Raw genomic sequence first — 20,017 nt, forward strand, 5'->3', positions numbered from 1 at the left:
GCAGCCCCGCCCGCGGCAGGCGCTCCCAGCACCCCACGGCCCCTCAGCCGCTGCCCCTCACCATGGTCGCGCCGCCGCCGCCCCCGCCAGCGCCGCCCCGTCATGTGACTGCGCCGCGCGCACCGCCCCGCCCCGCCGCCGCGCGTCGCCCATTGGCTCGCTCCGAGGAAGGGCCGCGCCGCGCGCCCATTGGCGGACCTGGCGGTGACTGGCGGCGCGGAACGCCAATGGGCTGCGAGCGCGCCAGGCGCGGCGGGCGATGGAGCGCGGGGCCGTGCGGGCCATGGCGGCCCGGCTGGGCCTGGCCGAGCCCGCCCTGCTCAGGTACCGCCGCTCGCCCCGCGCCGCCCTGCCCGCGGCCGGCTCCGGCACCGCGGCAGCGCCCGCCTGGGCTGTGGTGGGTGTGCTGGAAGTAGCAGAGCCGCGGGCTCAGGGACGCATCGCCGGCCCTGCGGTGCAGAGCTGCTGCTGCTCAGCATCAGAGAAGGGCGGCGGTGCCCTCAGCACCCCGGGCCCTGCGGCCGTGCTGCAGCCCGACTGCCGAGCCTTGGGTCGGGGCCTCTGGGACATTCTGCCTTGTAGCTGCGGATTTGACGAGGGCTTTGCGTTCTGGGTGTTTTGCAGAAAAGCTGAGGAGTATCTGCGGCTGTCCCAGGTGAAGTGCACGGGGTTAATGGCTCAAATGACGGCGACCAGCAGTGCTGTGATGTGCCTGGACCTGGCGGCGAGTTTCATGAAACAACCGGTTGACAAAGTAAGATAGAGCGTGTGACTTGGCTGCCTGGTGCATTCCGCCTGACTCCACAAAACCACTGTTCTGAGTGTTGGGAGCAGGAATGGGAAATAATAACTAACTTTCCCCTAAATCCCGCAGTTTGCTGTGTTAGAGCTGTCACTGTTCAGTTTGAAACAGTGAAAATTGAGATCACCATCATAGTCCCTTCACAAATTGAGCTTGCTTTGGTATAGTGTCAACTTTCAGCTCTCATAGTAACAAACAGATTACCAATAAGGATGTTAAATTTAAGATGTCTCTTTTACTGTGGGAAGAAAGCAGCTGCTCTAAGAAATCTCTCACTGCAGGGGTACTTGTAAACCTCCATCTGTAAATCTACCAGGTGAATAGCACTAAGCTGTCAAAATAATGCCTGGTACAACCTATTAATGATTGTCCAATTACAGCAGAGGAGAATTTAATTGGACCTGATTCCACAAAGGTGTTGCTCATGTCTTCAACCCAGACTTTAGTAATTTTGTCACTAATTACCTTGTGATAAAGGGGCCATGTCATGTATGGAAATGTCAAACCTCACCTCCAGTGAAACGGCCTAAAAATATCACTGCATTAAAAGATGTGGCATTCCTAGGTGGTTAATCTTTCTGTGTGCAGTCAAAACATACATAATCCATTGCACAAATTTGTTTAATGTAGCAACTGAACTTAATGGTTGTGTTGGTTGCCTGATTAAGATGCCAGAAAGGTCTCTTGCTAATTCTTGGGTTTGTGTTTGTCTTCTTGACAGAGCTATTGTGTTAAACTCTCTGGTTTGAACAAGACCACCTACCAGAGCTCCATGAAGTCTTTGGAGTGTTTGCTAGGGGTGAACCAGAGGCTGGGGATGAGAGACTTGGCTGTGCAGTTCTGCTGCTCAGAGGCAGTGAACACGGCTTCAGAGATCCTGCAGAGGTGAGGAAGCTCCTGTGGGCACACTGGGAACCACAAGTAGGGTTCTTAGCTCTTCAGGTGTGTAAAGAACTTGATGAGTAGAAGAGTATCTCCTACTGACTGGAGCACTGAGGTGAGTTCTTAGCACTGAAAATCCAGCCATGAGCTGGGCTACTTTTTAGAGTACCTGTTAGAAAGATTTAGTCTGTGAATCTCAGTAACTGATTGTCCAACTAGGAATTTTTCAGCTGGGAATAGTGTAAAAAATATAGGACTCTTAATCCCATAGCATGACACCATCATCCATTTAACTGCTGATCATGGCACAGTTCAGAAGTTATGCTCAGTAGAAATAAATCCTCCCTTTTGGGGATAGAGATCCCTTAAAATGCATGTGACTCTACCTGTAAAACCAATAGGTAGAACACTTCGGTGGAGATTCAGCAGAGTTGAGTAAAGGTTCCCATTCTGTATGAGCTGCTTTAAGCAGAGAGCTCTCCCTGAGAGCTCAGTGCTGTCAGCCTGAAAGCACATGTTTAATGCTGTTAGGGCAGTGCACAAAGGCTGTGCTTGCTTGGTGGCACTTAATACAAACTGGAAAAAAATAGCCTGGGGCAGGTGGACAGTAAAAAATGACATTTTTCAGTGCTGCACATCCATTTTGTCCTTTTCCATTTATAAGCCTCCCTCTCTGTAACATACATATTCCAGGGAACAAAGAAACTGTATTGCTGCCTTCTGCTGTAGGATGGATTTATGGAAAGCCTCTCACTGTAAATGTTAAGATGTTAGGGAGAGCTAAAAGTGCTGTGTGGATCGGGAGAACAAGAAGTAGATTTTAGTGACTGCCTTGATCCAGATCCCCAGTTTAAAATGCCTCTAATTCCAGAAGAGGAGGTCGTCCCAACCCCCTTCTTTCCCTCATCTGTTTTGCTCTTCTCGGGCAGTAGCAGCTGTTTCTGCTTGACTGGGTTGCAGAAGCCCAGGTGGTCCAGCAGACCTGTTCAAGGTCTCAGTGGCAGATGGATTTGTCCTTCACGTGAGGCAAATGCCCAAGTGTCGCTTGCTGTTCCCCAGGTACGAGTGCAGCCTCTCGGAAGCACAGCGAGTGGACCTGGACTTCTCCAAACCCCTGTTCATAACAGCTGCTCTGTGCACTGCATGCAGGTGAGTGCAGCCTGGGAGACCTTCTGCAGGCTGAAATGAAATGCCTGCTGACACACCAGCCAGTGCCAGCAGCTCATTCATTCAGGGTCTTGCTTAGCATATCCTGCTGCCCTGCTCCTGCAAAGGAGACAGCTGGAGCAAACCAGGCCTTTCCTCATAGTGAAGTGCACTGCACAAAGCAAACACTTACATGGCTTCTGGTGAAATGCTGCTCAAGCTGCAAGAAGGGCTTCTGAGCACCAAGAACCAGCCATTCTGAGGAAGGAAAAAACCCAAGAGCTAGACCATCACATCCTGAGGATGCTGTAGCATTTGGGAGATGGCTCTGATAGCTGCAGGCCCATGTCAGCTAAGAGAGGTGTGTGACTCAGCCAGCACTTGGGAGGAATTTGCTTGTATGCAAAGATCTTCCTCCCTCAGCATTACACCCTGTGACAGTCACATTCAGCAGTACAGGTGCTGTGTGGTTGCACAGCTCCTGACAAGGGCTCTGTTGACACATGCACTCACATTCAGCTCTTTGTTGTAGTGGCACTTTGTCCTGGTTTCCCTGAAAATCTGAAAAGTTACCTTTTCCTGAAACAATTCCTTATGTAAGTAAGTTGAACTCACCCTGAGTTTCAGTTGAGCTGTATTGACTGAGTAGTGTCATCTTGTTTTTTAACCAGATTTATTTCTGAGTAACACAAGTAGACATGGGACAAAAGGTCAGGCCTGTCTTCCTCATTCTCACAGGCAGTGTTGGTACAGTAATTATCACCTAACCTAAACGATAGTTGCTGGAGTGTTACTTTGTACAGAGATAACTTTCTCTTGTAGGTGTTTGAAGCTAAAAGTGGACAAAACTAAAATGGTGGCTACATCTGGAGTGAAAAAAGCAATATTTGACCGGCTGTGCAGTCAGCTGGAGAAGATAAGCCAGCAACTCAGCAGTAAGTTTTTGGCTTTGTCCGTGTAAGACAGCACACCCATCCCATGGCCTCACAGTGCCCCATCCTGTTCCACTGGTGATTTCAGTCTGATCACTTTCAGCTGTCCCCTTCCAGCCAAATCTGCTCATCTATTCCATTCCAACATGTTTCCTGCAGCCCAGTTCCACTCCCAGTCCTTGATTCTGGACAAGTTGCAGTAGCTTAGCAAGAACAAAAATAGGGAAAAAGTGGCAAGGACAAAAATAATATTTTCCTCTCTTCTCAAATGCTCATTGCTCTTTACAGTCTCTGCTGCTGCAATTTATTTCTTGCTTCTCCCATACTACCTGACCTATCTTGGATTCCTCCCTCTTGCCGGGTTTCTGCATCCTGTTAACATGGCAACCTGGCACACAAATGATCACTAACATCTTCTCAGGCTGACTCACTCATGTGCTTTCCTTTCCCCCACTGCAAGATTAACAGCATAAGCCTTGCTGTTCTGCTCAACTCAGCCATTCCCTGGCACCACCCCTCCTCATACACTGGGGAGGGAGATGTCAGAAATATTTCTTGCCCATTGTTGAGCCTGCAGCTCTCTCTGCTTTTTGTGGGGGAGAAACCCTGAAATACAATATGTGCCTAATGTCCTTGTATTTCTGCTGCCTCTTCTTTCTCCTTTTTCTTTTCCCAGGCTTTCTTTTTTTTTACTTTCTCACTGAAAGTTATCCTCTCTCACTGTGTCTTCATACCCTGATGTTTTCTGCAACATGCTGCCTGAGTCTACCCTAAAAGCTGCTACTTTCTCCTAGGCATGTACCCTATAAAAACACAAACATTACCCCAGCACTAAAGCAACTAAAAACAACTGGGAATTTCCAGAATTCAGGGAAGAGTGTGCATCTGTCTACCTGCACAGCTCCCTGCCTGTGGTGGGTATCTATGAAAATAATGGGAATGAAATAGAAGGGAAAGAAATAATTGATAATCCTGCCTGAGTGACCTAGAAGGGTAGCAGTGTGGTTTGGGGCAATCAACATGGTGGATCATTGTGTGTACCAATGCAGCAGGCTGCTAATTAAAGCAGCCAGTCAGTTGAAGTGCTGGCATCTCTTGTAGAGCTTGAGCATCAGTCTGGACCAGGGAAGAGCTCTGACTGGACAACAGTACTTGTGGAAGTGGCTCTGTTGTTAAAGAATTACATTTAGGCCACCCTTGGAGCACCAAATATCATTCAAAAGCAAAGCAACTTACTTGTTTTTTTAGAAGATGTTCCACTGGCTGCAGAGACGCCTGACAGCTTGCAAAGCACCCTGGAGCAGTGTGAGCAGGAAGATGGTAAGTTGTGTTCAGCTGTGAGTGAAAATCACCTCACTGGAGTAGTTCTGAGCTTTCTTGCTCATGTTTGAGTTGTGTGATGGGCCATGATGCTCCAGCACACAGCAGCTCTCAATCCTGCAAACCTTTGTGGAAGCACAACGAGCCTGGCAGCAGGACAGAGGAGCTCATACTGAGTAGTCCCAGTAGAATGAAGGACATCTGCTCTGTTCAGACAGAGGGACACAGGTGACTGTCCCAGCAGGTGAGGGGAGCAGCACCACAGGATTAGACAGCACAGGGACAGCCCCCTCCTGCTGTCTGTACATTGCTCACTGCCTGTTAGCCCCAGCAGCATGCTGCCATGATGGCCTCTCATGGGCTTTCTTTTTTCCTCACAGGCTCTGAAGAGGATGAGGAACTGCCATGTAAACGGCCAAAGACTGAAACAAATCAGGACTATGAGGAGTGGAAAAAGAAAATCCTGGAAAATGCTGCTAAGGCACAAGAGACAAGGAGTAGTGACTCTGTAATGCCACCCAGTAATGGAACTGCTGCTTGCTCTTGATTTTAACTCTCCCTCTGCTCTAACAAGAGATTCAGTAGCATGTGAATGATGGCTGCCTGGCAGACAGCTGATTTTATTTAGGTTTTAAGTATTTAAGAATGTTATTTTTAATAAATGACACCACAGAGTGATGGGATTTTACAGGAAGTGTGTGTGACTGCTCACCAGGCTGTGGCAGTAGGAGTAGAATAGCTTCATCCTCTTCTGCAAGAAGCAGATAACATTCTAATGCTACTTTAAGTGTAAATAAGTTATAAGTTACAGGCCCTTGGGCCCCTGGCTGTATAGGAGCTATACACAAGAGCTGATCCTGCAGCACCCCTGTTTCCTAGGACACAGACCTTGGATATTCAGGGGTAATTCAGAACTAAAATGTCAGTGAAATAATAAGAAGGGGACTAACAGTGCCTTGTTAAACTGCAAAGCCAGCAGAAAAATAAAGCCTTGTTTGTTTAGTTTTTTTGGGGTTTTTTAATAAATATTTTTTAGTCAATGAATTTGACTTATTTTTTTGTGTATAGGAATGAAATCTCTTGTGCTTTTGTAAGGAGTCCCAAATATTCCAAGAAACAACAAAAGTACTGGAAAGACAAGCTTTGTATTATGACATCTTCTTGGCACAGGTACTTGGAATGCAAAATAAAAAACATGGAGGAGATGTCTGTGCCTTAAGAATGAAGATATCCAGAGGAAAAGGATGTTGACTGGGCAACAGATATTTTGTGTCTCACAGTCAAGCTTAGAGAAGAGGTCTTCCATTTCTTTTGCAGTTTTCTGCCTGGCCTGTATCTCTGGACCCACTCAGAAATACTTGCAGGTTTGTTTGGCAGTAGGGCTTAAAACAATGTTGATGAATATTCTTGTTCCACTTTCATGAAATTTATTAGTATTAATTCAGAAATATACAGATCCAATGAATACAATGACATTCAGCATGCAGAAGCACTGTGGAAGGAAAACATGAACAAAAGTGGGCCTTCATAGAAGGTGATAAATGATCAAGATTCTTCTCTGTCCCAATTCTGGAAATGCTGCAAAGTCAGGACTATGCAAAGTGAGAAGCACTTGAGTGGAAAAGATAGCTAGACCAGAGTAAGGCAGTCTTACAAACCTCATCATTAGCAACCAACACTTCTGCAAATTCAAGGGGTGTGAAAGTCCACAAAGTTCAAAGGAACTTTACAGGTGCCTTTGCTGGAAAGCTATTTTTAGTAATACTAGTTTTCATTTTTCCTAAGAGTCCATCCAGTTCACACTGAATTTTGCAGAATCCAGAAGAGGAAACCACAGGTTTAATAAATAATATTGTACTTTTAGCTGAGACATTGTAAGTGGCTCCCACTCTATGCATAAGAAAAGAATTTAAAATCCAAAATAAGTTTAATATTGTGAAGAAAAGGTTTAATGTTCAAGAGCTAAGTGAGGGGGAAAAAAGGGCTTCAATCTCCTAACTGGACTAAAGGCAGAGTCTGGCAACATGCTGTTTCCCTGGCACTGAACCTATTAGAAATGAAACCTGTTTTGCATGTCACACCATACCAGCTCCTCATACTGCAGTAAAATTTCCAGAGAGGAGAAAAAATCCTCAAACTAAAACTTGACAACTTAAGTGCTGCAGTCATGGACAATGAAAAGCACTTACAAGTTTTAAAAACATAAAATGTCTGGAACTCTCCTCTTTTCTCTACAACATGAGATCTTTTTGCATAGATCCAACAGTCATTAGGTGATTTGTATGCATGGCAGTTTCACACATCTCCTTCCAGAAGTTCAGTCAGTTCAGCTCAATTCAACTTGCCGTAAGAAACAGCAGCAATGGACTGACTGAAGTTACCTCAAACCAGGGTTCCTCATAGTTCTTAACTATACAGTGACTATTTTTTAAAGGAGAGAATAGAGTAATAAAAAAAAACAAAACAACAAACCAAAACCATCCAAGCTGGAGTTGCACTGAAGCATCTTCATATTGTGGGGAAATTACCTTTTGGAAAGAAATATAGAAGAAAACAATGTCTGTGTCTTTTAAGTAACAAACACCTGAGGGACAAGTTGTGCCACTGTGTGGCAGTTCTCTAAAGCTGGCAACACACAAACATCAGTCAGGAAAAAGTCTACACATCCCATACTTGGTGTGAGAGACCAGAAAACTGCCAGGGGTTTTCTGCTAGAAACACACCAACAATACTCTGCAGAATCAAAGCCTTCAGCAAGAAGTCAGCCCCAGTAACAGCCACGTTTTTCCACCACTGTATAGAACAATTAAAAACTTGTAAAAACAAACAAAGTAGCTTCTGTTTTTAGAAATCTTGTGTTTCTTCCTTATGGTTCTTCTGGAACCACAACACTAACACACACAATAATTGAGGGAGACAGTCCCAAAACCTTATAAAACAGGGATAGAAACACTGAGTCCTCCTTCCATGGCCTCATGTCCATCTCCAGGAGTGGAGGAGGTTTCACACAAGCTCACGCAAGCTTGACAGACATACTCTGAAATCTCTTCAGCCTGTTAGCAGCAGCCACCACATAAAAATGTTTCTGTGAACAGAACAGAACAGTCCAAGTGTGAATGAAACCGAGGCAAAGGAACTTCTCTGCAGCTGGCAGGGATTTCTCTATCTAGTAAAACCATTTCCCCCAGCTTGTGTGGGTTGCAGTGGTTCTTGCACAGCACTGTGAGGTTCTTCCGTGTTTTTATGAAATGTACAGTGATAGGTCTTTAGATTGTGTCATCTTTAAAATGCAAGTGCAGAAGTTTGCCACCAAGCAGTTGCAGCGCAGGACTGAAAAAAGTGTAAGCCTCTTTTAACTCTTTTTCAAGGAAATGCAACTCCCCAGTGACAGAAGGGAAGGAAATGGTCCTCACTGAGTTTGCCTCACAATTCCACAGGCTTCTTTCTAACAAGATTGCCGTGTTCACCTTTTAGGTGAACTATCTAGAACCAAATAGAGACTCAAAACCAAATTATTACCTATCACTTCATAAACACTTAGTTGAGAAGGAGCCTGGGGTTATCAGTAAGATCCTGAAGAGTTCTCTTGATGGGTTTAAGCCTAGGTTTTTTCCGCTCTCCCACACTCCCATTCTGCAGTGGGAGGCACAAACTGCCTTAAGTTATATCCCTAGTCCTTAGTGACAACAGATCAATGCAACTGCTAGCAATGGAAAAAGTATAAAGAGAAGGAACTTCTAATATAAAGTAGCATCTGAAGCCTCTGAACATGTAGAAAGAAGGGTGTAAGAAACTTGTTAAGCACCAATCAGCGTGAAAATTGAAACCAAACTTGCAGAGAAATAGAAGCAGGACAAAACACTTCCTTTGCAGGTAAAAACAGACTTCTGATATCCAACTGATACTTACAACCAAGAAGCCTGCGGGCACCAGTGCCCACCAGCCAGAGGAGGGAATGGCTGTGCCTGTTGTGTGATTTCCCCGCGGAAGCAGATTTATTTACCTTCCATTTCCTGTGGGCCATGTAGCTCTGCAGCAGCAGCTGGGACTTCAGGCGCCGCTTGCACTTCTGGGCCTTGGCAGGGAGCTCGCTGAGCCACGGGTGCTTCAGGCACTGCGTGGCGCTCATCCGGCAGCTGCAGGGAGGGATCTGCGTGAAAACCCAGCCCCTCTGCTCCCCTCTCCTTGGGAGGGATAAAGAAACTGCCCAAATGAACGCGCCGTGCGTGGGATGCCAACAGCATCCTGCAGTCTCCAGCAGGAGGGGTGAGTGGGATGAAGGACTGCTGCTGGCTCTGCAGTGCCCTGGTTGAGCTGTGCTTAAGGTAATGTATCACTTCATTATGCAAATACAGAACTTTGCTAATGGAAAAGTAACATTTGCGGTGTTATCTGTCTGTCCTGACAGCACAAGCTGTGCCACATATTTATAAAGGATATTCTGTGCCTCATATTTAAAAAGCACCATTGTCTATTCGCCCTAAACTTGGATCAAGCTAAGCATACTTAATATCCTGACATCCAACAATAGGCTCAAATGCCACAACCTATCCTAAAAGGTTTGGGAAATATATGGTAATAGAGGAAATCTTCAGGTAGAGGTGTTGAGAACAAAGTTCAATTTGCCTTTTTTCAAATTAAAAGCCTATGTCTAACTCCTGAGCTCCGTGTGAGCTGTCACTGAGCTGATGAAAAGACAGCTCCTGCCTGCCCAGCCCGATTTCAGCAGGGAGGGAGGGGGCTGCAGATCCTGCCAGGGCCAGACCCACTGTCCCAGCAGGGCAAAGGTGCCTGGGCTGCAGGAGAGCAGAGGCTGCCACACACCTTGGGAGCAACTGGGCCAGCTAATCACTGCTCTCTGCAACTCACTGCCAACACTCTTCTCTCACATACTCATTTCATTCACAGCTCCTAACCAGACTTTGAGAGGGTGCCTCTGGACACCCTAATCCCATTGCACAGAAAAATTGAAGACTCCAAACTTTACAGTCTCACAGCAAATCATCACTAGAGTCTAAGAAAAAATCATTAGATCTCTCCTGTTGGCAATATGCTAAATTTCAGTTAGTTCTTTGTTTTTCATAGCAACCTATTGTTCAGAATGGAATTAGTACTAGAACTGATTTGTCTGATTTAGGTAATGATCTGGAAGTTGTTAATATTCTAAGCACTCCTTTGAATTCCCCTCAAACACACAATCTGTTTTACTGTATGCATCATTTCCTGATTTGATTAGTTTTGTATCACTACTCAGCAAGAGAAAAATTTCTGTACCCGGCCAATCCCCCAGCCATGGTCTGACATCAATATGATCCTCATTCTCTGTATTGTTTCATATGTGCAATCACTTTGTATCTCAGTGGAGCCAAGAATGAGAAGCCACAAGCAGAGTGGCTCCCAAATGCTCCCTAATATCTCCCAAAAGCCTGTAGACCACTTTAGAAGAGAACAATGCACATTTTCACAGCTGCAGCTTCCATTTATCCTCCATGGCATTCAAGAGGCATTTTTGCAATTTCTGTCAAGGCTTGTGCCAGTCCAAACTAACAATAGAAATAGTTTTTGCTCAGAGAAGCAAAAGCTTTAGAGACAGATTCCTGTACTGCAAATCCTTCCAGATTTCCTGTGTTCTGCCTGTATTGATGCTACTGTGAAAAGCAAATTTCCTCAGTCAGGGTACACAGACACTTGCCTTTAAAATGGGCTTCTGAATCACTGAGGAACTGCCCAGCAAGCCCAGAGCCAGCACACAAAAATGTCACACAGTAAGTTCTCATTGTTGGCTGCAATCCAAACAATTGGCTGGTAAGAATTTCATACCATTGGTGCCACTGCTCACAATCAGACCCAGGTACCTTTTCTCCTTCACAAGCAGTCTGGAAATAAAGTCTTTGGCGTCCTCTGAGAGCTGTTCAAATGCTTCTGCATCAAAATCCCAGCTGCAATTGACTACATAATTCATTGTCTCTGCATCAGTCTCTCCCAGGAATGGGGACAGGCCACTAAGCCTTAAAAAAAGAAAGATGGGGTGGGGAAAGAAGAGCAGTTATCATATGCAAGGTGTGGTTTTCCTTCTGTGAATCTTCTGCTTTGTAACTGTTGTTATTTTATGAAGAGAAAAGGCTCTCAGCTACGGAGGGTTCCACTTCTCAGTCCCTGCCAGGACAAGGCAATAGTTTGGGGCAATTAAGTGTTGTAATTTAGTGTTACCCCCTAGCAGCTCACTCAGGTCAGGGAGCACCATTAATAGATCCCCAAGGAATGGATTCAGTGAGGATTTAGGTTCATCCTTCAGTGCTTTCCCAGCTAGGAAAGCTAGAGGGACTCATGAGCTTTCCCAAATTGGGGCCCATATCCTTATGTGGCTTGAATTAAACAGAATTCTGAGCAATAAATTACTTTTTACAGTTAGTGTCTAAGCCCAGATTTATTGCTTCCATCATTTATTACTTCACTCAGCTGGGTTTTGGCTAACATACAAATTTAAACCAGAAATTTATCCAGTTCACAGAAAATGTCTGTGAAAGATTCTGGGATGCAAAACGAGCTCATGAGGAGGTTGCCATGGTTGCCATCCAGATATCAGAGAAAAGTTTTAGCCCTATTCATGACAGGTCATTTCTTAGACCCATGGCCCAACACAGATCATATAAATTCTCCTGAGCAGATGCACACCAAGTCTAAGATTATAAAATTATCAGATTACAAATTAAAAAATTAATTCAAGTCCTCAAAAACACAATCAAAATTAAAATTCTCACATATTTTGGGCAACTTTTCAGAGTTAAAAAAAAGACCTGACCCATTTAACTTTGCTAAGTAAGGTGATAAGGGAGAACCATATTTACATATTTATCAAAAGGCTCATTTGTTGTTTAGACACTTTGGACACACAGCGAGGTGCCCCTGTATGGAAAGCTGGGGGTTTGACAGAATTCCTTAGGAGTGGTGACAGCCAGCTGTCACCAATCCTGAAGAGGATTATTTGGGCTCGGCTCAGGGCTGCTGCAGCCCTGCAGGGCCTGGGGCACTCACAGCATGTATGTGATGACACCCACGCTCCACATGTCCGTGGGGAAGGAAACAAAGTCGTAGTTCACCACCTCGGGAGCCAGGAACTCCGGAGTCCCAAAATTCACCTTCAGCTTCTCACAGGGTTTGTACCTGCACCAGGAGAAGAGCCACGAGTCAGGAGCTGAGGAGCTCATCCCACCAAGGGAAGAGCAAGGCAAGGCTTTTGGGAGCATGGCAGGGGAGCAGAGGCCAGTGCCCTGCAGCCAGGGCAGCTCTGGGGTGACCCCAGGGGAATATTCCATCATTGTCCCTCTGCCAGAGCAAAGCCAGGAGGAAGAACCAGGACACTAAACCCTGCAAAGGGCTCCCCCAAAGAGTGGTAGCAGCTTTACCAAAGAGTGGTAGCCACACACCACAGGATGCTTTCCAGATGTTGTCCAAAATCCATAAAACAAAGGAAGCAGTTTTGACTGTACAAGATCTGGAGAGCACTGGATTAGTGGGATGTCCTCAGCTACAGCTCAGGGTGAACATCTGCATCACAGATATGAACTCAGTGTAACTGAGGTGGGGCTGAAGAGGATTATTTGGGCTTGGGAACAAGTAACAGTGACCCCATGTAGGGGAAAATTATCCTATTCTTTTTGCTACTGCTAAACAGGGAAAGGTTACAAAACTGAAGCAGTACCAATTGCCACTGAGGGCAGCTGGATCACATCTGTGTTCAGACAGAACAAACCACTACAGCACTGCTTGGAAATCTCTTTCTCCTGCATGATCTTGTTGCAAAACTGCCCTTCCAATTTAAAAACCAAACAAACAAAACCCCAAACTCAATGTACATTTTTTTAAATTTCACTAGTATTTTATGGAAACAAAGTCCTTGAACAGACACTTATATACAAGAACACATATGTACACAAATATGCATGAATGTACCAGCTTGTAGCTGAAGAAAAATCTCAAAGGATTTGGAAAATAATTAGAGAAATATTATTGTTCTTACTGTCATAATAGTAGAAATAATTCCTCTTTATTCTAGGGCAATTGACCTATGCTCTCACTGCCTTTCTTTAAACTGATGCAAGCAAAATAAAAGAATTGAGAAAAGTCCCTATTTTTCGGAGGGTTTCCTGTTTCACATGGGATGGCTCAAACATGCTTTTTTTTTTTACTTTTTTTCCCTTCAATCAACTTAACTACTTAAAGAGTTTAGCAGATAATTTCTACAATTAGAACCTGCACCATGAAACCCTGCAGTCAAGAAGTCTCTGGGAGCTTTCACAGAGTCCCTAGAGTAAAAGTTCTACATGGGGAATAATTTTGAGATAATTAGAACAGTAGTAAAGCTTTATCCAAGAGAAATGTTATTTGAAAAAGTAATTAGATAATTAATGCACACAGCAGAAAACTCATGCCTGCAAAAGCATAATGCTTAGCTCACTCACACAGAATTATTACAGAGCCATCAAAACACAACCCCCCACCAAAGAACTACCAGAAACATGTCAGAGGTTTGTGAGTTTGATTTGGTTTTGTTTTTAAAATAATTCACAAGTGAACTTTCTTACCTCCTTGCTAATCCAAAGTCAATAATTTTAATCTGGTTTCCTGTGTGATTTACACATAGGATGTTTTCAGGCTACAAAAAGAGAAGAGGGCATTTTGAGTTAAATGTTTGAGAGAGATACCTAGCAAAAGATAGTATAAAATTCCCTCCATAAAAAAAACACAAAAATCAGATCAAATGCACCCAATTTTTTTTTTTTTTTTCCCAGTGAGAATGTTTTTTATGGTGGGGATGGTGGGGAGATGGGATCTAGCTGCAGAACTGTCTATGAGCCAGCCTGGTTTAATGTCATTTGTGTAAGGTGCTCTATAAACAGGCAGGAAAAAAACAGTTTGTATTTCTGTTTAAAAATATCCATTATAAAGGGACCATTAGCAAAACTTTGCAATTTTCCTGCAGGTTGGTTCCAGGCAGTAAAAGGTACAAACAATAGAAGATGATTGAACAGGTATTTGTACACTGTTAAAAAAGGGTAGGGGAAATAGAGGGAAGACTGTGGGCATTTCTAGCCAAGGAAGTTTTGGGTTGGGTGTTTTTATCCATGATAAAAGGGAATTATTTAATGCTACAGAGAATGAAAAGCTTCTGATTTAAGAAAGGCAAAAGCCCAGAATCCTGATGATTCCAAGAAAGCTACTGAAATAGGAACATAGGCATAGGGAAAAAGTAATCAATCTCTAAAGCTCTATTCATTGCAGCAATTAATTCTATTCCTTTATGACGTGAGTCCATGAAATGAGAAATTACTCCTCAGTAATCAGAGACTCTGGGGTGCCTAAAGCAGCACCACTAAAGCACAGAGAGCACAACCAACTGACCTTCAGGTCTAAGTGGAGAATGTAATGCTGGTGCAAGTAGTGGACTCCTTCACAAATCTGTTTGGTGAACAGGATGGCATCCAGCTCTGTCAGATGGTAGTTTTCATCTGTGATCCGGTCAAACAATTCCCCACCATCAAGACTAAAATTTTCACACAGAAAAGCATTAAAACCCCTGAAATCTTGCATTCGCCCAAATTATTTCCAGGTTGGGAATTAGGCTCTGTAATTGAGGGTCCTAACAAATCATCCAGTATAAAGTGTATCAGCAGCCTCAATGACTTCAAGAGACTTATTTCTCTTGAAATTAAGTATCAGTCTAAACTCAAGAATGGCAAAGTTGGCACTAGTATTTGAGGGGATACATGTCAAACCCAAATCCACATGACCTGGTGATCCTATGGGACCTGGAGAACCTACAGGGAGTACTAAAGTGTCTGTTATTCACTCATCTTACTAGTCACAGGAAAAAAAGTCTTCAACCTGCAAAATTTACTAAATGGAACTTCTCAAACTGAAAGCTGTTTCACATGAGCTGGCAACTGAACTTAATTCTACACAGAAGAGAAAATTACTCAGAGATAAAGCTCTGACAAGCTTTTAACCTGAAGAAATTACCTTGAAAACATTGGTTTTTTCCTTCTGAAAGTGAGATCAACTCTCTCTTAGGCTGAGAAACCACTCCCTTCTTCACAGCTCAGAATTATCATTCCCTATTTGCTTTAGTGACCTGAGAAAAACCAGATATCTGACAATTCCTGAGATCATTTAAACTTACTATTCCATTATCAAAGTGATATTATTTTTGGCTTCAAAAGCATCATAAAGCTGGATCAGATTCACGTGATTTAACTGGTTCATGATGTTAATTTCATTTTTTACTTCCTCCTGAAAAAAATAACAAAGTAACAAAAAATGAGCAAACTACACTCCTTAAATTCCAACATACCAAACAGAACTATTTATAAAGTCCAACAACAGCTACAGCACAGATCTCAAAGGGATTGGGGGTTTAATCAAGAATACAGGAGATGATGAAGAGTCACAGCAAGCCCAAGATTTTGCAGTATTTGATGGTACCCAAGGATGAGCTGCCCCTCATGGGGCAGCTCCAGGCAGTGGTGCTGGCCCTGGCAGGGAGGGCAGGGCCAGAGCTCCCAGCAGTGGGGTTACCTTCTCTTTGGCTCCTTTCACTTTTATGATTTTGGCTGCCAGGTTGAGCCCCGTCGATATTTCCGTGCACTTGTGGACTTGCCCAAAACGCCCCCTGTGGATGCCAAGGAAAAGATGATGGGAAAGATGGGAAAGATGATGGGAAAGAAACTCAGCACAGAAACCTCTCCTGGAACTATTCTTATCATGAGCAAAAATAGCCCAGTACAAAGTGAACGGAGTCGGGTGGCCAGCAGCATGGAGCTCCTCTTTCTCTCAGCTTATGAAGGATTAGGTTTATCTTTCCAGCCAGTTGTTCAGTGCTTACATTAAAATATTAAGCCCCGTTGGTCCTGCTGAGCTATGATGGCCTGGCCACACTCTGGCTCCCTTCTGTAACTGGACACCCTCGCTGTCCTTCAGGGATATGTTAGTGGGTCTATTAACAAGGATATTTCTGTCCTGATCCCAGAATTTTTAAATGACCATAAGAGCAGTAACTGTAGCCACTCACAGCCTGCATTTCTGGCATGCTGTAAATTCTCGCCCATGTCACGCAGATATGTTAATGCCCCTTGGGATGATTCCTAAACACCATCTTCCCTGCTCTTGCATCACATTGCTTACACTTATTAAGCCATATTTGTATGTGGATCAATGTGTAAATCAAGCCTTCTTGTCACATAAGTAAGGATACAAGAATACAAAAACTGAAGCAGCTGCAGACTTCCTATGAGTGAAAACTAAACATAAGGTCAAAATAATTATAACTCTTCCTCCATTTTCTTTAATGTGCAGCTCAGCACAGAAAAAAGAAAAAGATTTTGGAAGCTGCCTGACCTAATGGGCTTCATTGACTTTTCAACTGCTCTGAATCTGTCTGCCATAAGGGTACAGGTTCCTTCCACAACACTGAGGCCAGGATTATCAAAACAAATGAAAAGAAGTCACCAGGATGGCAGTGAGGCATCTGAAAATGGGGCTGGGGCAGAAACCAGCCATCTAAGGGACACCCTTGATGTAGGAGCAGCTGTGATCACCCAAAGGGCTCCGGGATGAACCCACCCTCTGGCAGCAGAGAGCTTGTCTGTCCCTCACACACACACTGCAGGGCTCAGCAGAGCACAGGACAGACACACTTACCCCCCCAGCACCTCGTGCCGACACACCGAGTAGCTCATGGTCACCTCCGCTTGCCTGACGCTCACCAGGCGGTGCTCGAACGGAGCTGGGGGAGAGGGGCTGTCATCTGCAGGGGAGACAGGCTGCTCACTGCCACCATCACTGACATCATCCCTGCCCTGTTCCACCTCCTCACACCGTGCATCTCACCCCACAGCATGAGGGGCTCTCGCCGCTAAATCCCTTTTACAGCCCCAGAACGGAGATCAGCATCCCACCTCCTGAAACTCCACTCTGTTTTTTTAACCCACTGGACACCTTTAGGAGACCAATATTTTAGTTTATGCATTAACAGAAAGGGCCACCAGAAAATACTACCTGAAAGTTTGAAAAAAATTACACTTATCTTTTAATTGTTATGTGGCAGCCAGAAAAACCAGCAGAAATACACAGCACTGAGGAATGAGGACAGTGATTGATAAAATCACAGGGTTCCTCTCAGCAGCAAGAATTTTGCAGACAGTTTCCAAATTAAAGCTTCAATTATTAGCATTACAACTACTAAGTTTAGTCTGTTTGTAGTAAGCTAAATTAGTTAACTGTGATCACTTAATGTCCAAGGTTTTCTAAGGTTTTTCATTAAACCCATTTTTTATGTCTCCCATTGAAAACAATTTTATAGTTAATCTCCAGGTATCTCAGGCTGCAATTTAACATGTATTCAACTCATCTCCAGCCCCTGCTCAGAATGCCAGAGCAGTCAGGTCATCTGCCCATGTCTGTACACTCTGGAACATACACACACATGTGCTGCCAGGAGAGAGCATTCCCTGAGACAAAGCAACCAAGTGTTCCTTCAGGAACCAAGAGATCCATAACCAACAACACAACAGGCCACAACAGGAAACATTTCCTGCAGTACTTTTCAGTGCTCTGGATCTCCATGGTTGCTGAAGTGTGCTTGGTTTGCACCCTCTATCTGAAGGAACAAATGCTTCATCTAAAGAAAATGGGTTTTTTCAAAATTCTCGTACTTCTCATCACACATACACTTCATGCTATTTTATATTTATTTTAAATTATTATTTTTCCCAAAACACACTTTAAAACAAAAGCTACTATTAAAAGAATCTGTGAATTGTTATTCACATAGTCAAAGGTACCCAATGCAAAAAGGCCTTAAAATATAAGACATGGGTGTTCTACTGAGCACTGCTCCTGCTCTTGTTGTCTACACAACAGGCAGGAATAGCACAAATCCTCCATGTACAAGTTTCAAGAGTAACTATGAGCAACTTACCAATGATTTCTCCTTGAGTGGGAAGAGCTCTGCCAGCTGCCAAAGACTTTGTCTTCTCTGGTGCCTCTCCTGTACACTGCTGAGCATCGTGTTTGCTTCCCCCTGCAGTCTCAGATTCCCTCCTCTCAGACTTGGTATCTGCTGGGGATTTTTCTGCTTTTGCTGTTTCCTGATGGATTTTCACTTTTACCCCTGCATCTTTCACAGGCTCCTTTGCAGAGGTATTCTGTGAGGTTATGGGCTCACATTTTAATTCTGATTTCTCTTCAGCTTTTTCACCTGGTTTGGGCTTGCTCAGGAATGGCTTTTGCTTGCCTGTTTGAGGTGCAAGTTCATTTTGTTTATTGTCCCCTTTAACTTCTGCATCTGGCTTGGAGCTGATGTTTTTAGGACTCTGTTGAAGTTTTATTTTGTCAGGCAGCTGTTTGACTCCTTTCAAGTCTGCTGGTGTGGATTTCACTTTGGAACTTTTACCTCTGCTGTCACTTACATTTCCCTCCTTGGCCATCTCAATCTTTTCTTTCACGTCAGTCATATGTACACTGATGGATATCCTGCAGAGCAAACAGGAGGCGTTTGATATTGATGCAGGTGGCCAGCCTGGGTTTTGTAACTTTGTGGGGGGAAGAAAAATCTGTTTCCAAACCCATACATTTCTATACTGTACCAATTTCTAACTGTACCAATTTTGCTGGGAACAACCCACAAACACTAAGGAGAGAGCACCAAAAAGCATGCTGGCTCTTTCTGTGTCCTCCTCTCTCTACATGTCTGCCCTTCTGCTGAACAAAATGTCTCACCCTGCAAAGAGTTAATCCCACATTTGAAAACTTACCCACTTTTTGCAATTACTATAGTTGGTCTAATAAAGCACCACTCATCTGGGCAGAGAGAGGACAGTGATTGCCTTCACAAATTACAGGCTGATTAGCTAAATGGCTGGCTGCTCATATGGCTCTACACATCTGATGGTTTGTGTCCTCTTCCAGCTGGCTGACCTGCACACTCAGCCATCTGTGTTGGGGTCTTCTGATGGGATAGCATTCTTTCCACAGCTTTCTCTTAAAAATCTAACTTTGATAAACTCTCTCACTCCAGCAATACTATTTTCCTTGGCATTTTAACCACTGGAAAAGTCTAATGTTTTTTTTCCCCTCTTGTGTTGCCTAAAAAGAATACAGATTAGAACAAATTCTCTGTGTTTTTTTTCCCCTCGTGTTGCCTAAAAAGAATACAGATTAGAACAAATTCTCTGTGCTCCTAAACTCCGTCAAAGACATTTGAGTGATAATGTTTGAGTCAACTGTTACTGTCATGAGCAGTCTGATTTTACTGAGGCTGAATTGAAACTTGTGAAGTTGTAAAGTAGTTTTTCTACAATGGCAAATGAAGACAGCTTCTGATGTCTGGGAGAAGCTGAATTGAAACTTGTGAAGTTGTAGTTTTTCTACAATGGCAAATGAAGACAGCTTCTGATGTCTGGGAGAGAACATAGCTCATTTTCACAGAGGTAACTGCCTCTTTCAACAACCTCATTACAAAAGATGTTACAAAAGAAAATGTTTCTGCTTTCTTAAAGTAAGAGTCTGAAATGTCTCATTTTCTGCACCTTTAGCACCCTGGTGCTGTGCTGCGGATCTGTGCTGCTCTGGTGGGAGCTGTGAGAGCAGCTGAAGGCAGCTCTGAGCAAACACTTCCTCTGCTATCTAGACAAGCCTGAGCTCAGTGGGACTTGGGCACCTCTCCAAGCTGGGGAACACAATGTTCCTCTGATGCCTCTGTGTGGGCTTACAAACTTCATTAAAGTTGCATCCATTTTAGAGAGGCATTTACCACCCTCATGTGACTTCACACTCCAAACCATGACAATGCCTGGGCTGCAGCTGCCCCTGGGCCTTACTCCAGCTTCTGCCTTCCACTTACCTGTTGGCCTCCCTCATACCCAAACCAAACCTGGGG

The 20,017-nt window shown here is 44.2% G+C and overlaps 3 protein-coding genes across 11 annotated transcripts in view; 1 reads left to right on the forward strand and 2 right to left on the reverse strand.

Moving 5' to 3' along the window:
• Positions 1 to 113, reverse strand: part of VPS35 (VPS35 retromer complex component) — a 24,262-nt gene extending 24,149 nt beyond the window's left edge. Inside the window, exon 1 of the mRNA XM_041400592.1 lies at positions 62 to 113. Within this exon, the coding sequence (XP_041256526.1) occupies positions 62 to 64 (3 nt within the window). The 5' untranslated portion in view covers positions 65 to 113. The remainder of the gene's footprint in view (positions 1 to 61) is intronic.
• Positions 114 to 231: 118 nt separating this feature from the next.
• On the forward strand, positions 232 to 6,177 carry ORC6 (origin recognition complex subunit 6). Of its 3 annotated transcripts, none has more exons than XM_041400576.1 (7): positions 232 to 324; positions 625 to 754; positions 1,524 to 1,687; positions 2,744 to 2,833; positions 3,653 to 3,765; positions 5,011 to 5,082; positions 5,463 to 6,177. In XM_041400576.1, exons 1-7 carry the CDS (start codon positions 260 to 262, stop codon positions 5,627 to 5,629), a joined length of 801 nt encoding a protein of 266 aa, XP_041256510.1. In that variant the 5' UTR covers positions 232 to 259; the 3' UTR covers positions 5,630 to 6,177. The 3 variants fall into 3 exon arrangements, with proteins under 3 accessions (XP_041256510.1, XP_041256511.1, XP_041256512.1); XM_041400577.1 differs by having other exon boundaries at positions 5,014 to 5,082; positions 5,463 to 6,172; XM_041400578.1 differs by having other exon boundaries at positions 306 to 397; positions 5,463 to 6,172.
• Positions 6,178 to 6,492: 315 nt separating this feature from the next.
• MYLK3 (myosin light chain kinase 3) overlaps positions 6,493 to 20,017 on the reverse strand; it is a 33,178-nt gene continuing 19,653 nt past the window's right edge. For 2 of the 7 annotated variants that reach the window (XM_041400575.1, XM_041400569.1), the window contains 10 exons: positions 18,059 to 18,612; positions 16,780 to 16,885; positions 15,658 to 15,751; positions 15,263 to 15,372; positions 14,485 to 14,626; positions 13,668 to 13,738; positions 12,118 to 12,246; positions 10,938 to 11,090; positions 9,086 to 9,218; positions 6,493 to 8,167 (listed from right to left, as the gene is read on the reverse strand). In XM_041400575.1, coding sequence (XP_041256509.1) covers positions 8,096 to 8,167; positions 9,086 to 9,218; positions 10,938 to 11,090; positions 12,118 to 12,246; positions 13,668 to 13,738; positions 14,485 to 14,626; positions 15,263 to 15,372; positions 15,658 to 15,751; positions 16,780 to 16,885; positions 18,059 to 18,612 — 1,564 coding nt within the window. In that variant the 3' untranslated portion in view covers positions 6,493 to 8,095. Of the gene's footprint in view, positions 8,168 to 8,225; positions 9,219 to 10,937; positions 11,091 to 12,117; positions 12,247 to 13,667; positions 13,739 to 14,484; positions 14,627 to 15,262; positions 15,373 to 15,657; positions 15,752 to 16,779; positions 16,886 to 18,058; positions 18,613 to 20,017 lie in introns of those variants that run through there. The other 5 variants (XM_041400570.1, XM_041400572.1, XM_041400568.1 and 2 more) reach the window with 4 other exon arrangements.

This window comes from Onychostruthus taczanowskii, unplaced genomic scaffold, assembly GCF_017590055.1.
Source record: "Onychostruthus taczanowskii isolate IOZ18803 unplaced genomic scaffold, ASM1759005v1 scaffold18, whole genome shotgun sequence".
Classification (NCBI taxonomy): Eukaryota; Metazoa; Chordata; class Aves; order Passeriformes; family Passeridae; genus Onychostruthus; species Onychostruthus taczanowskii.

What these genes read in the sequence shown, in the direction of transcription:
- ORC6 (XM_041400576.1), top strand. Translation starts at nt 260, where the DNA reads ATGGAGCGCGGGGCCGTGCGGGCCATGGCGGCCCGGCTGGGCCTGGCC. An exon ending in GCCGAGCCCGCCCTGCTCAG is followed by an intron (nt 325 to 624) that starts GTACCGCCGCTC and finishes GGTGTTTTGCAG; the next exon opens with AAAAGCTGAGGAGTATCTGC. An exon ending in GCAGTGTGAGCAGGAAGATG is followed by an intron (nt 5,083 to 5,462) that starts GTAAGTTGTGTT and finishes TTTTCCTCACAG; the next exon opens with GCTCTGAAGAGGATGAGGAA.